This window comes from Daktulosphaira vitifoliae, unplaced genomic scaffold (genome assembly GCF_025091365.1).
Source record: "Daktulosphaira vitifoliae isolate Bord-2020 unplaced genomic scaffold, ASM2509136v1 Scaffold_1, whole genome shotgun sequence".
NCBI classification, from domain to species: domain Eukaryota; kingdom Metazoa; phylum Arthropoda; class Insecta; order Hemiptera; family Phylloxeridae; genus Daktulosphaira; species Daktulosphaira vitifoliae.
In genome coordinates this window covers 18,244,556-18,258,362 of record NW_026099572.1, presented here as the reverse complement: position 1 = coordinate 18,258,362, position 13,807 = coordinate 18,244,556, and the positions used below count along the sequence as shown (strand labels likewise).

General features: G+C 23.4%; 2 protein-coding genes across 2 annotated transcripts in view; one reads left to right on the top strand and one right to left on the bottom strand.

The window, feature by feature from the left end:
• Positions 1-214: 214 nt before the first annotated feature.
• LOC126895047 (short-chain dehydrogenase/reductase family 16C member 6-like) overlaps positions 215-13,807 on the bottom strand; it is a 20,583-nt gene continuing 6,990 nt past the window's right edge. The window contains exons 2-9 of the mRNA XM_050666507.1: positions 6,232-6,288; positions 5,841-5,991; positions 5,625-5,779; positions 4,819-4,996; positions 3,613-3,742; positions 3,422-3,536; positions 1,547-1,672; positions 215-504 (exon numbers count right to left, since the gene is read on the bottom strand). Of these exons, the coding sequence (XP_050522464.1) occupies positions 432-504; positions 1,547-1,672; positions 3,422-3,536; positions 3,613-3,742; positions 4,819-4,996; positions 5,625-5,779; positions 5,841-5,991; positions 6,232-6,233 (930 nt within the window). The 5' untranslated portion in view covers positions 6,234-6,288 and the 3' untranslated portion in view covers positions 215-431. The remainder of the gene's footprint in view (positions 505-1,546; positions 1,673-3,421; positions 3,537-3,612; positions 3,743-4,818; positions 4,997-5,624; positions 5,780-5,840; positions 5,992-6,231; positions 6,289-13,807) is intronic.
• On the top strand, positions 12,331-13,586 carry LOC126906185 (putative uncharacterized protein DDB_G0287457). The gene is made up of 2 exons (XM_050686582.1): positions 12,331-12,611; positions 12,869-13,586. The coding sequence occupies exons 1-2, from the start codon at positions 12,331-12,333 to the stop codon at positions 13,584-13,586; spliced, it is 999 nt and encodes a 332-aa protein (XP_050542539.1).

Here is a 13,807-nt window from a genome sequence, read left to right as displayed (position 1 = left end):
TAATTTAATGTAGATTAAAATAAGTCAGGATTTTTTGAACAATAAAAATTAAAAAAAAAAAATTTGAAATATTATCAAGTTGCCACAGTACTTTGGTTAATAATAAGATTTTCAAAATTAGTATAACGTCATCATGATAAATGTTTAAAATATTATCAATAAAAATTTTTCAATAATATTTGTATAATGTTTATAATGAATAAAATAATTGATATTCAAATTTTCACCGATTTTTGTTAAATAAATAACATAAATAATTACAAATTAAATCAAATTAATTATTCTATAGTACTATCATTAATTGTGTACTCTTTATCATAAAAAAATGAAAATCGAGAAGACTAAAACTATTATGACTCTTAAACTTTTAATTTAAAATTAAAAATATATTAATATAAAAACGTTCAGGGTATTCATCATATTTTAAAGTGTTAATCATCATGTGCATCCACTCCACCTCCTAAAAAAGATTTGAAATCCAATGCCATTTTATATGGTACACACCTAAAATAAAATTCTATATTAAAATCTCATTTTAAATAATTAAACTTTCATAATTATTTTTTTATAATTTTAATTAACCTTATGCTACTAACTTTGAACAATATGATCTACCAGTATTTTACATTTTGAAAAAGAATGAATGTTATTAATATTTTAAAAAGATATAGATAAATAGTTAAATATTAATTTTGATAATTTACTGTAAAATAGGGCTACATTGTATCACATTACACCAAAATAAAAATACTAATATAGTATATGTAGTGAAATAAGTGAATATTATATAAGTATAAAAAATACTTAGTGAGTGGTAAGTTTACATAGACTTATTATTTTCTCAATTACTTTTTAAAACACTGTCTTTTAGGTGCAATGTTGCCCTATTTTATGGCGTTTTGAAAAAATTAAATTTCTTTTAATATATACTTATACTTGTTTCATACATACACTAACTTAACAAGTATAGTTACATCATAAAGTTTTATCATTTCCATGATGTCTGTAATTTTAACATAAAAGGAAAAAGTGTATAATTGAACAATTCTGGGTTGCTTTCTATATTTTATCATTTTTAACCTTTATTTTTTACTTCTACTTTTCCAAGCACTTCTTCAAATCAACTTCCACTTTTCTTACAGATTTAAAAAATGTAATATTCCCTCTTGTTCCTTTTTCACTGCAACTATTATTAACTTCCTAAACTCATATATCAACAATTTTTCATACCAACTAACTAAATAATTTTTCTCTCATTTTATATTCACGCATCTATATTTAACAATGTTACTACAATACTGCACTTGTAATTTATTATAATTGACTGTCGAATTGTTATACCCTTTGGTAAAAGCTAATAAATAAAGAAGCTTTATTTTATCTATTTCATATTAAATTTTCAAGTTAATATTATTATTTATTTTATTAAATACTTATATTAGAATTTTATTTTTTAAAATTCTGTACTTTAAGAATTAATAATGAAAACATTAATAAAAATTATAGTTATACGGATTTTCCTAACATTATTAAATATCATTTTTACCTGAATATATTATTTATACGTAATAATGGACTTGGTATAGAAATTTCTAAACAGTCTCTTCTCATTGCGCTTATTATCTCTTTAGCTGCAGACTCTGGCGTAACAATTGGTAACAAACTTGGAAAACTAAAGAAATTATTTTTTTAATAAAAAAACAGTTTTAATGATATACAAAACATAAAATGATCAAAATATTCTTTATTAAGAGATTAATTTCTTAAATTTTTATGTCAAGTTACTTTAAATTATAAATTTATTAAAATAACGACAGGCATAAGTAGAGGAATGTTTTAGCTACTTAGCATCCCCAAAAATTTTCACAATTCTTTTATAATTTTGTAAAAAAAATAAAATAAAAAATCCTTAAATTATTGTATAAATAATTGATTTTAGCTTCGATGCAAAGCTGAGAAGGTATTAATTTTACTATGATGTGTTTTTTTTTTTTAATTTTTTTTTTTTTGTCTGTCAAAGCTCAATCTCAGCTCTCGCTGGACCGATTTTGATGAACAATACGTCAAATGAAATCAAATCGTATCTAGTCGAAGACATTACCCTCAAAAATTCCCTCGTTCCCCGTAAATGGGGAAACATCCAAAAAAATTATAAATTTAAAAATCGATAATTTTCGAAATTTTTTCAATTTTTTTTTAATTAAAACTGCCATAACTTTCTCAAAAATGAACAAACTTTTTTTTATAGATGCTTGATGTCTTTACCTATCATTTTGTATATTTTTTTTATAAATTTAACCCTTTACCATTCCACAAGGGGGGAAGGTTCAAAATGACAACTTTTTCACAAAAAATTTACTTTTTTAACTTAACTTTTGAAAGTGTTTCGGAAAGTCTAACATTTTTATATATATCTTAAATTAAAGCTTATGTAATATACTTAAATATTAAAAAAAAAAAATTCGGACTTTATTTTGTTTTCATGGTGAAAACAGTCATCAAATTTAATAAAAAAAATAGGATTTTTGTAAAATAATTCTTTTTTATATTTTTAACTTTATAACGCTATAAATCTTTGAAAAATGTATAGATGAATGCAATTTTTTTATGAGAAATACTATTTATATGCCTATTTAATTCGACATATTTGTCTTTTAAATCGTACCATATCCCTTAATACAGGGGGGGTTCAAAACATAAAAATGATTAGAGAAAGTAAAACATTTTCAACTTAATTTTTGAAAGTGTTCCGGAAATACTGATACTTTTATATATATATCTTAAATTAAAGAGAAAGTAATATATTTTATTATGAAAAAAAAAATAACTAAAATAATACAATTTTTTTCTTTTTTAATTTTTTTAAAATTAGAATTGTAAAATTTTGGAGTACAAAATTAGTTGTAAAAACTGTACTTAACTACATACTCATTCAATCTATTAAAATGCTTGTAAGTCAATAACTACTTATTCTACAGTTATTATCGACCTATAAAAAGTTATTGCAAAAAAAAAAATCTAAAAAAGGCTACTTTGAAATTTCCAAAAGATTAAAAAAAATAATAATTTTATTTTCATTTTTTTCTTATTAGTATAATAAATATACTTTTAAAAGTCCGTAACCATAAAAATTATTTTAAAAGAATTAATTACATAAAACATTTGATGGATCCAAAGTTTTTAGATTTGTCAAAATTTCATGGACCACTCTGAATATAACGTTATTTTTAATTGTTTATTTAAAAATAGATAAAAAAAAAAAGGTTAAATATACTATTTGGAGTAGAACGAATAATTATTTTGAACTTTGGAACTTAAGCGCACCATCAAATTCAAAACACTATTTGTGTCTATGAAAATAATATAACTTTTTACTTAATTTTTCAAGAAAAATTATTTTAGCTAATTTTAAAAAAATTACCGAATTAAAGGTTTTTTGCATAAACCAGTATCTACTATGTAAGGATAGACACATGTGCCTTTGATATTTGTAAATCCATTTTCTCTACACTCATCCAACAATGCCTCACAGATTCCTGTACATTATAAATGTAAAATAAAAATTGTATTCTGTTTGTTCTAAGAGTTAGAATTATAAAAATTTTATGTTACCCCTCACGGCAAATTTCGATGCACAATAAGGCACTAAATTGCTCACACCAATTACTCCAGCCATTGATGATAATGCAACTACATGTCCTCTATTTAACGAAATCATTCCGGGTAAAAACGTATCTAGCACCTAAAAATTAAGATATAAAATTATCAAATGTATTTTTATAGCTTTTATTCAAGATTTAATGGTAACTAGAAACCCTAATTGTTTTCAATTAGCTTGTCACAGAACTCCATACTATTAATTCATATAGATATTAATTCATAATAACTATAGTATATCTTGTTCCAAATTGGTCATAAAAAAAAAGGATTTAAAACAAAAATAAGTTGGTATAAACATTTTTTTTATTATATTTGTAAAATTGCGTTATTCATTTCACTTAGCTCGGGAGAAGCTTTGTTATTTTTCACGTGAAACTGTATCCTTTATATATATTCATTTAAAATAATAAAATGTATATTGAATGTACACTAAATTTGGTTGTGCTTTCATTTGAATAGATCAAGTAGAACAGAAGAAAAAATGTTGTATTTATTTATCTTGATTGAATATATTAGTTATGTTGACATTTGACATTATTGTTAAGTATTATAACTATTGTTAATTTATAAACAGAAATGCTCATGAATTAAAAATAACGATTTTTTTTCAAAAGAAAAATTGTATGAAACATTGTTCCTCACAAAAGTTATAAGTATCTGTAACTATAATGAATTATTTATGTGTCAAGCCAAAAGTTTAAATAATAATTTTAACACAGTTCAAATAAGTATTTAAAATTAAATATGAGGTATTTTTAAATTTTCAAAGATCATTTTATAGATAAAAATTATTTTTCTTAAAGTATTTAAGAAAAAAATTTAAATTAAGTTCCAAGATTCTAAATATACTATTAAAAATTAAATGCTATTCCTTTAAAATAAGATACAATTAAGGCATTACAATGCATTGACATATAAAAGACTTTAGTTTTAAAAAAAATCAACATTTTTTTTTTTTCGTAGAAATGTAATACTAAAATACAAATCCTTGTGATAAATGGGCCACTCTATATAAATAAGTAACCTAAAAAAAATAAAGGAGCTTAAATTTATAATTTTTATGAAATTTTTGAGGTGCTTTTTGAAAATGTACGCATATAAGTATAAAATTCGTATTTAGAAAATTAATTTGTTATTAATTGATAACCAAACATTTACCCAAAAGTGAGCAAACACATTTATGTCGAATAATTTTCTAATGGTTGCTTCATCTTGTTCGTTAAAAGGTTTACATGGCATTATCCCTGCATTGTTGATTAATATTGTAACGGTTCCTACTTCATTTTTAACTTTTTCACCAAGTTGTTTTACGTTTTCTAATGATGAAATATCACACCTAAGAATTCATATAGTAGTAGGTTAATTATTATTAATAACAATCTTGTTTTAATAATGTTTAATGACAAGACTAAATAATTTAAAAGGTATTAATTGTTTAAACTATTTTAAAAGGTTCAAATTGTACCTAAAATTAACCTTAACTATATGACTTATCAAAAGCTAATTTTACATTTACTTTACTTTGTACATAAAATTATAAGTTGAGTAAAAAAGGAGTGATTATAACAAAAATAATGTAAAATAAAGATGATACCTCCATACACAAAATCATAAGTTAGATCGTTAATATTCTCAAGGGCATTAAATATAGTTTATAGGCTATAGCATTATTGCTCAATGAAAAGAACACATAAAAATGAATAATACATATTAAATATATAACAGTAAAATAAAAAAAATTGTAAATAATTTAAAAGCTTAGAAAATTTATTTATAAATATTGTGCTGACAGATGTCAGCATATTATTGTACACTCAAAGTTATTGAGGTATTAATTATTATAACTTATGTTATGCAATGCCAAAGAAAACTATATTGAGTAAAAATTTCCATTTAACTATTCCATAAGAAACTACACAAATTTTCTTGTAATGATTTATTTTTTTTTTACAAATCATTCTTACGTGTAAGCGTATGCTTTGTTTTTAAATTTAGAGTTGATTTCATTAACGGTTTCAATATTTGATTTTTCGTTTATATCAACACATACAACTTTCGCACACAATTGAGAAAGTTGTAAAGCTAATGCTTTTCCAATGCCGTGTCCTGTACCTGTAATCTATTTTAGTTAAAAATTTATAATATTATATTAGGGTTTTTAAAAGTAAAATTTATTTTACCAATACGATATCTTCGGATATTGACTTTTCTGGCATTGGAATTATTATACGATAGACAGATTCTGCCATGTAGAATAAGCACTTAATTGTTAATACTAAGATTTCGATTATAATTGAAATCACCCATTTAAAATTGTCCATTTGTTCCGCCCTAGATCATATTTACAAAATATTTCATAAAACTCTAAATTTTCAATGTAAAATAATCATTGGCGGAATATGCGATTAAGGCTTAAAGGACAAAGCACTAAATAATAAAATTAGTTTGTCTAAAAAAATATATATATATAGTGTTTAATAAAACTAATTTTAGCGAGAGAAAATTAAACTTAACTCTCTCAAAGCTATTTATTGCTTATGAAAATGATTCGTTATTTTAAATAATAATTACATATCCTGTTGTTTTTGATATTTAGATATAATCTGAATTTTTTGTTCCACAGTTCAACTAAAATCAAAGAGTTAAAACTAATTATGTTATATTTTGTATAAAAAAGGTATAATTTTAAATGTAATATTATGTTTGGGTAGGGTTCTGAAAATGTTATTTAATTTAAAGTTAAGTAAATTTTCATTATATAAACAATTAACATCAAATTTTGGAGTACAATTAGAAACACTTTGTATTGTACAAGTTCACTGTTTACAGCCAAAAGTAGTAGCAACAAATATTTTTTCAGATAGTGAGTAAAGTAAATGATTACCCTAATTATTATGCAAAACAAAAGTGACATATTATAATGAGTAATTAAATGCTGAGAAATAAATTGGATAAAAATTTATTTTTTGAATTATATATTATATAATTTATGATAATATATATTTGGTGATATAAATAAAGTTAGATTTTTATTAACAACCTCAAGTTATAGAATAAAAATTATTTAATAATGTTTTTATAGTTTTTTATATTCTTAATTTAAAAACGTGCCTATTGTTATTTTTACAAGCGCAAATTTTAATTTAGATTAAAACATTTTATTTTTATTTTTATTATTGCTATTTCAATTTATCTAAACCACAAAATGCTGGCAAGTAAGTAACATATGCCCTTGACTACGCAGATTTTTGATTGTATATGTAATTAGAGTCAAAATTTTTATTTCTAATAAAATTTTTATAGGTATTTAGAAATTCATATAAAATTATATAAATTTGATTTATTCGTATTCTATACATTTTTTCTTAGAAAAAAAAATACTGAACAATAGTATGTCATGATGTAATGAATAACATTGAAATTAAAAATAAACTTGTCCCTTTCATTTGTTACGTTAACACTGGTATTGTTAGCTAAACAAAAGAGATAAAAATCTAAGATCTATTGATCCTATAGCTGTAGGTCCAATAGACCAATATGGAAAAAAAGTATGGTTGACATAACAGTTTATACAGGGTGTTCAGTAAGTCAGGAAACGGGTATCTATTGTTCTCATTGTTACAAACAATGAGAACAATAGATACCCGTTTCCTGACTTACTGAACACCCTGTATAGTTATTCCAACCCGAAACTTAGTATTGTGAGAGCCTATCAGTTAGGTTAATCTCTACTATATTAGTTCGGTTGATTAATTATGGTTATTATATCCATCTATAAATAATAACAATAACCGTTTTATGCTGTAGCCGTCATTCTCCTAGATAGTTCCAACTATCATGCGTGTTCAGTTAATTTAACCGATTATTAATAATTAAATAAACCTTCTTAATTAATAATAAAAATAGTATACATCTAGTATAATGTTCAATCATATTTTAAGTGTCAAAACCAATATAAATAAAAAAAAAAAACGGAAACGTATCGGTACATTAAAAAGAAAACATGCAAACAGCAATATAACAATCAAATATGGTTTAATAAATATATACTTAGATTTAAAATTACAATATATTATGATATAGAAAATAATTATGTTATGTACAAATAACCATTTTGATGATGATAGCATAGAGTTAGCCTTGCTTTTGGTAGATCAAACATATTATATTATCAATCTTTTTATTAAAATGAATAGTTCCTATCAAAAAATTGGACATTTTATTTTATTTAAATAAATTTTTATTTTTGATACTTAGAGTGTTATATTCAAAAATATTTTGGGACATAGAATCTAAAAATTTAAATACGTCCTTTATTGATAATCTTAATAACCAAAATTTTGCCGAACTATGACAAAATTTGGGTATTAGAATAATTATGACATTTTTTTATTGTTTCTCTAGTAGGTTTTTTGATACTGATTCTTAATATGCCATTTTTTTTTCTCTATTATCAATATTTTAGTATTTATAAATAACAATTATTTTCACATAAAATATTTATTTGTTATATTTTATATATATATTTTTTACCCTTTAATTATATTTATAATACCGTGATAATAATTTATGCAAATTTTTGAAATCATTCTGTAAAGTTTCTTTTTTAAATGGACTTTTATAGTTGACTTTAACAGAATTTTAAAGTTGAATTGTTTTTTATAACTTTTTTTTTCATGTTTATATTTTTATTATTTATTAAATTGAGAGAAAATATTATGAGGATTCAAACAATACTATAATATTGTTTATTGTGTCATTTTAGTTAAAAACCGTAAAATTAAAATATAAAATGAAATAAGAATACACAAATATTCTCGCTAATTATTTTAGAAATATCCATTTAAACAATTTCTATTGTGAGTAGTGTTCACATTTGTATTTCTAATTATAATCCATTCATAATTACTCATACATGTGTTCCATTTTTCTTGATATCTTTCTAGTGAGGCGATATCCTAATGGATATTGTATTGAAATTATATTATAATTTATTATTTATATTGTATTGATTACATTATTGATATAACTACAAACTATATTGTTGAACATCACTTTTTATGTATTTTATTTTGAAAATAATAAGAAAAAAATATTCCACCTATAATGATATACTTTTAATAATCCGTGTATTTAGTAGTATTTTTTTTTAATTATATAGTAACTATTCATGATTATGGAACCTTGATTAAGAAAAACTGGCTTAAAATATTTTTAAATCATTCTAAGGAATATTAATTAAAAATATATGTAATATCAGTCTACATCAAATGGAAAACATAAATTATTACTACTAATATCATGTTAATGTAAAAACCAAAAATAAAATATTTGATTTTATAATGTAGTTATTTTTAAAATCATACGTAATTGCAAGAGTAAAATTTACCAAAATTATCTTAAAAGAAACCAAAGAACAATTGTGTGCTCACATAAATTAAAATTTATCAATACTTCTCTTACCTCCAAAAGTTTGTATCGACATTGGTAGGTAGGTTATTTTTAGGTATTTTAATATTAATTGTATAAGTTCATTATAATTTTGATATTATAATTAGAATTTAATTATATACTCTAATTATAAATACGTTATATATAATACTTATAATAGTATATTTATATTTTACATTATTTTTATTAATATTTTATTAATTACTCTAGAACAAAATTATTATTTATTTGTTTTAAATTAAAATTATAAAACAATCTTTTTCAGTGCTATTATAACAAAATTTGAAATCCTCATTATTCAGTAACACTATTACTTGTTTTTGTCTGTAAAATTTTGCGAATAATAACAATCGATGAATTCTAGATGGTCAATTAAAGCACAAGACAACTAACCCAATCTGGAAAAGTTTTACACTTACAGATACACTTATTACTTAACATCTTCAAATATATTTCTCCGTCACAACTGAAAAGCGCAATTTTAACACAGATTATATTTGATAAATCATAATTCCAATTAAATATAACAATTATCACTTAACACCATTTACCGCTATAATGGTTTCATTGGTTTTACAACTGAATTATAGATTCATTATTAACCACTATAAATTGACTATTCCGGATGTACATTTTATAGTAAAATATGTATTTTAATGATGCAATTAGTTCATAGTAACAAAAAATATAACAAGAGGTAACGCACCCAATAATTGGCACCTTAAGGAAATTAAATGTTTTATTATACTATGTTTCTTCTAAAATTATGTTCAGAAACTTGAAGTATGTTTTATTTGATTAAAAAAGTTGTTATCTTTTTAAATGTACCAAAAAATTGACCTCCAAGTCAATTTTAGTTTTAGTTATTATTCAGGTGGACAAAATGTCCATGCACTCAGACCTGTTGGTCCATTGTGCGCACCTCATATCGAATTGTCTTGATTCGGTTTACACACCTAAGTGTTATTACATTATACCAACCATAAAGTCACTCCTATAGATGACCAAAGATTCTTGTCTTTCCGGCGAAATTAAGTATCTCTCTAGGTTTTAGGTTCTAAGTCAATTTAATAGGTCAAATACATTTTCACTTATTGATATTTTTTACTGAAGTATAAAAAACACTTGTAATATTACTAACATTTAAGTTGTTGGCACTACGATCATAAGTTATTGACATCCCTTAAAAATTTCCATTTTTTTAAAAAAACATTTTGATATCTAATACTAAGGAGTTATTAAACATTTTAAAATAAAGTATGTCTTATTAACAAAATAAAACAAAAATGATATAGCCAGGTAGTATTAAAAACAAAATTATTTTCTTTAGGGGATTAAGCATTGGTGTAAACAAAAAATGTTCTTTTCTAATTTTCATAAAATTATTACAAAAAACCCAGCACAGGGGGGTCGCGGCACAGTGATGACGTGACATATTTGGATCAAGTATAATGATATCTGACAGTGATTAAAATCACTATCATAAAATAAATATACCAAATGATAGGTAAAGACATCATGCATCTACATAAAAAAGAATTATATTGATCCATACATCTTTCAAAAAGTTATAGCATTATAAAGTTAAAAATATAAAAAAGAATTTTTTTTACAAAAATCGTATTTTTTAAGTTTAATGTCTGTTTTTACCATGAAGATAAAATTAAGTCCGAAATTTTTTTTTTTAATATTTAAGTATATTACATAAGCTTTAATTTAAGATATATATAAAAGTGTCAGACTTTCCGGAACACTTTCAAAATTTAAGTTGAAAAAGTCAATTTTTTGTGAAAAAGTTGTCATTTTGAATCCCCCCCTGTAGGCAGGTAAAAAGTCAGATTCATAAAATAAATATACCAAATGATAGGTAAAGACATCATGCATCTACATAAAAAAGAATTATATTGATCCATACATCTTTAAAAAGTTATAGCATTATAAAGTTAAAAATATAAAAAAGAATTTTTTTTACAAAAATCGTATTTTTTAAGTTTAATGTCTGTTTTTACCATGAAGATAAAATTAAGTCCGAAATTTTTNATTAACTTTGATGACAGTTTTCATCATGGAAACAAAATAAAGTCCGAAATTTTTTTTTTTAATATTTAAGTATATTACATAAGCTTTAATTTAAGATATATATAAAAGTGTCAGTATTTCCGGAACACTTTCAAAAGTTAAGTTAAAAAAGTTAATTTTTTGTGAAAAAGTTGTCATTTTGAATCCCCCTGTGGGCTGGTAAAGGGTTAAATTTATAAAAAAAATATATCATTTGATAGGTAAAAACATCAAACATTTATAAAAAAAAAATTATATTGATACGTTCATTTTTAAAAAAGTTATGGCAGTTTTAAATAAAAAATTTGAAAAAATTTCGAAAATTAGCGTTTTTTAAATTTGTAATTTTTTTGGAGGTTTCCCCCATTTACGGGGAACGAGTGAAAATTTTTCAATTTTTGATGGTAATGTCTTCGACTAGATACGATTTGTGATCTTTTGACGTATCGTTAAAAGAAATCCGTTCGGTGAGAGCTAAGAAAAAGTGGTAACAGACACAAAAAAAAAAAAACACATCATAGTAAAACCAATACCTTTTCAGCATCGAAGCTAAAAGGAAAAGAAAAGAGATAATTTCAAACGAGATTTTATTTTAATTTTTTAAGAATTTTTAGATATCTTTAATTTTATATAATTTATAAATTACATAGTAATAATTGAAAATTCTGCACTATAATTTCTTATTTTGAGAAAAAAATATAAATAATTACATATAAAGTAAAAAGTACTTTTAAAATTCACTAAACTAGTAAATAACTTATTAACAACACAACCTACGTGATTATTGTTTTGTTTTTTTTTTCTTATAAAAAACTAATAATTATCAAATGCAACTCTTAAATACTTTAAAACATTAATTTAATAATATTTGATTCAATTTAAAAGAAAACATTCATTCGTCAGAATAGGGAATTTGTTCATTTAATTATTTTAAGAATTTATATAAATAAATATTGGTTAAAATATAGATTAATATTTTTATTACTCTGACAACAGTAAAGTATAATCTAAATAGAAAAATAAATTTAATTTTTCCGTTTAGTTGTCTGCGAGTAAGAGATGTTGTGTTTAAATACGTAAATTTCTTGTATAGTTTTCTAAATTATCGTGTATTCCATAAAGTTTTGAGATTACTCAAGTGATCATTACGTTTTATCCATAATGCCAAACATGAATAACAGGAAATATGACGAGGATGAATCGTTAGCCTCGAACTCACAGACAAACAATATTTCTAGTGAACATAATTCAAATGATCCGAAAACTGACCATTCTAATGGAAAAAGAAAAGTAATCAATGACGATGAAACTACAACATTAAATTCACCGCCGAAGAAGTTAGCAACTGGAAAGTGTACAATTGATACAAGTGCTGGCCAGTCTAGTTCTAAAAGAAAAATTAGCGATGATTACAATGAATATCAGAGAGCTAAAAAAAACCCGTAATAATATTAATTTATTAAATTACTTAGTTTTCCGAAAGAAAGTAAAATTTTTAAAATTCAACTTTATATTTGCAGTCAGCTTTTTTTAAGTTTACATTTAATATTGATATTTTAATTTATTGATAGATTTTTTTTTTTATTAATTTGAACAACTTTTCTTAACTACTTTTATATATTTTTTTTTTAATACGCTGCAAAATAAAATTTGCATTTTTTTTAAAAGAATTTAATTTTAACTATGATTAAAAAATTAGATGTTGGGATCATCAAAGTAACGTTAACTCAACAACTTTTAGTTCAGTTTTAAGCAATTCGCAAGAAGATTATTGTCAAGTTGAAGAAAACGGGTACATTAATATTTCTGGACAAAACCCGATTATCTTGGATACCATCAGTTTAGTTAATAATGAAGAAATATTTCACGACGAGATCATATACAATAGAATAAATATGAACTCCGAAGAAAATTCCACTTCATCATTTACAGAAGAAAAATGCCATGAATCGGAGTCCAATATGTTGGAAATATACTGTGGTGGTCAAGTTGAAGAGAACGATCATGTTGTTTCTGAACGTATTCCAGTCGTTATGCCTAGTTTTTCTTTGGGTGATGATAATGAACATACTTATGAAGCCTTTCATAAGATATCTAACACGAACTCCGAAGAATTTTCCTCTTCGTTGTTGACAGAAGAAAATGGTTACGATTCATCTGACTTGTACGATAAACAAGAATATCAAATTGATGACCACATTTATTTAGAAAGAAACAGCTCAATTGATGTCACTCATCAACAACTTCCTGTCATTTTGAATACCTTGGATGAGCATGACAATGTTGAAAACATTGATGACAGTTTTTCTGAAGAAGATGATATAATGAGTTATCAAATGGACTTTGATGATGTCGTTGAAGATGATGATTATGTCGAGAATGACCATGAATATTTTGATTCCGGATATGAATCTTAATTGATTTGATATGAATGGTTCTTAATGATTCTGACAATACGGAAATTAATATTCCCATTCAACCATTTAAAAGTTATGTATCACAGACGTTGGTCAATGATGATTGGAATATAAGCAGTTTAGATTCGGAAAAATCTGATAATGACTTCAGCAGAATTTCACATACTGAAAATCTTATAAACGTTGAAAATGAAAATATTATGGTTATTGATGAATTCAAT

Excerpts from the sequence above, each read along its gene's own strand:
- LOC126906185 (XM_050686582.1), top strand. The coding sequence starts at position 12,331 with ATGCCAAACATGAATAACAGGAAATATGACGAGGATGAATCGTTAGCC. Across the intron at positions 12,612-12,868 it reads CAGAGAGCTAAAAAAAACCC|ATGTTGGGATCATCAAAGTA; the intron begins GTAATAATATTA and ends TTAAAAAATTAG.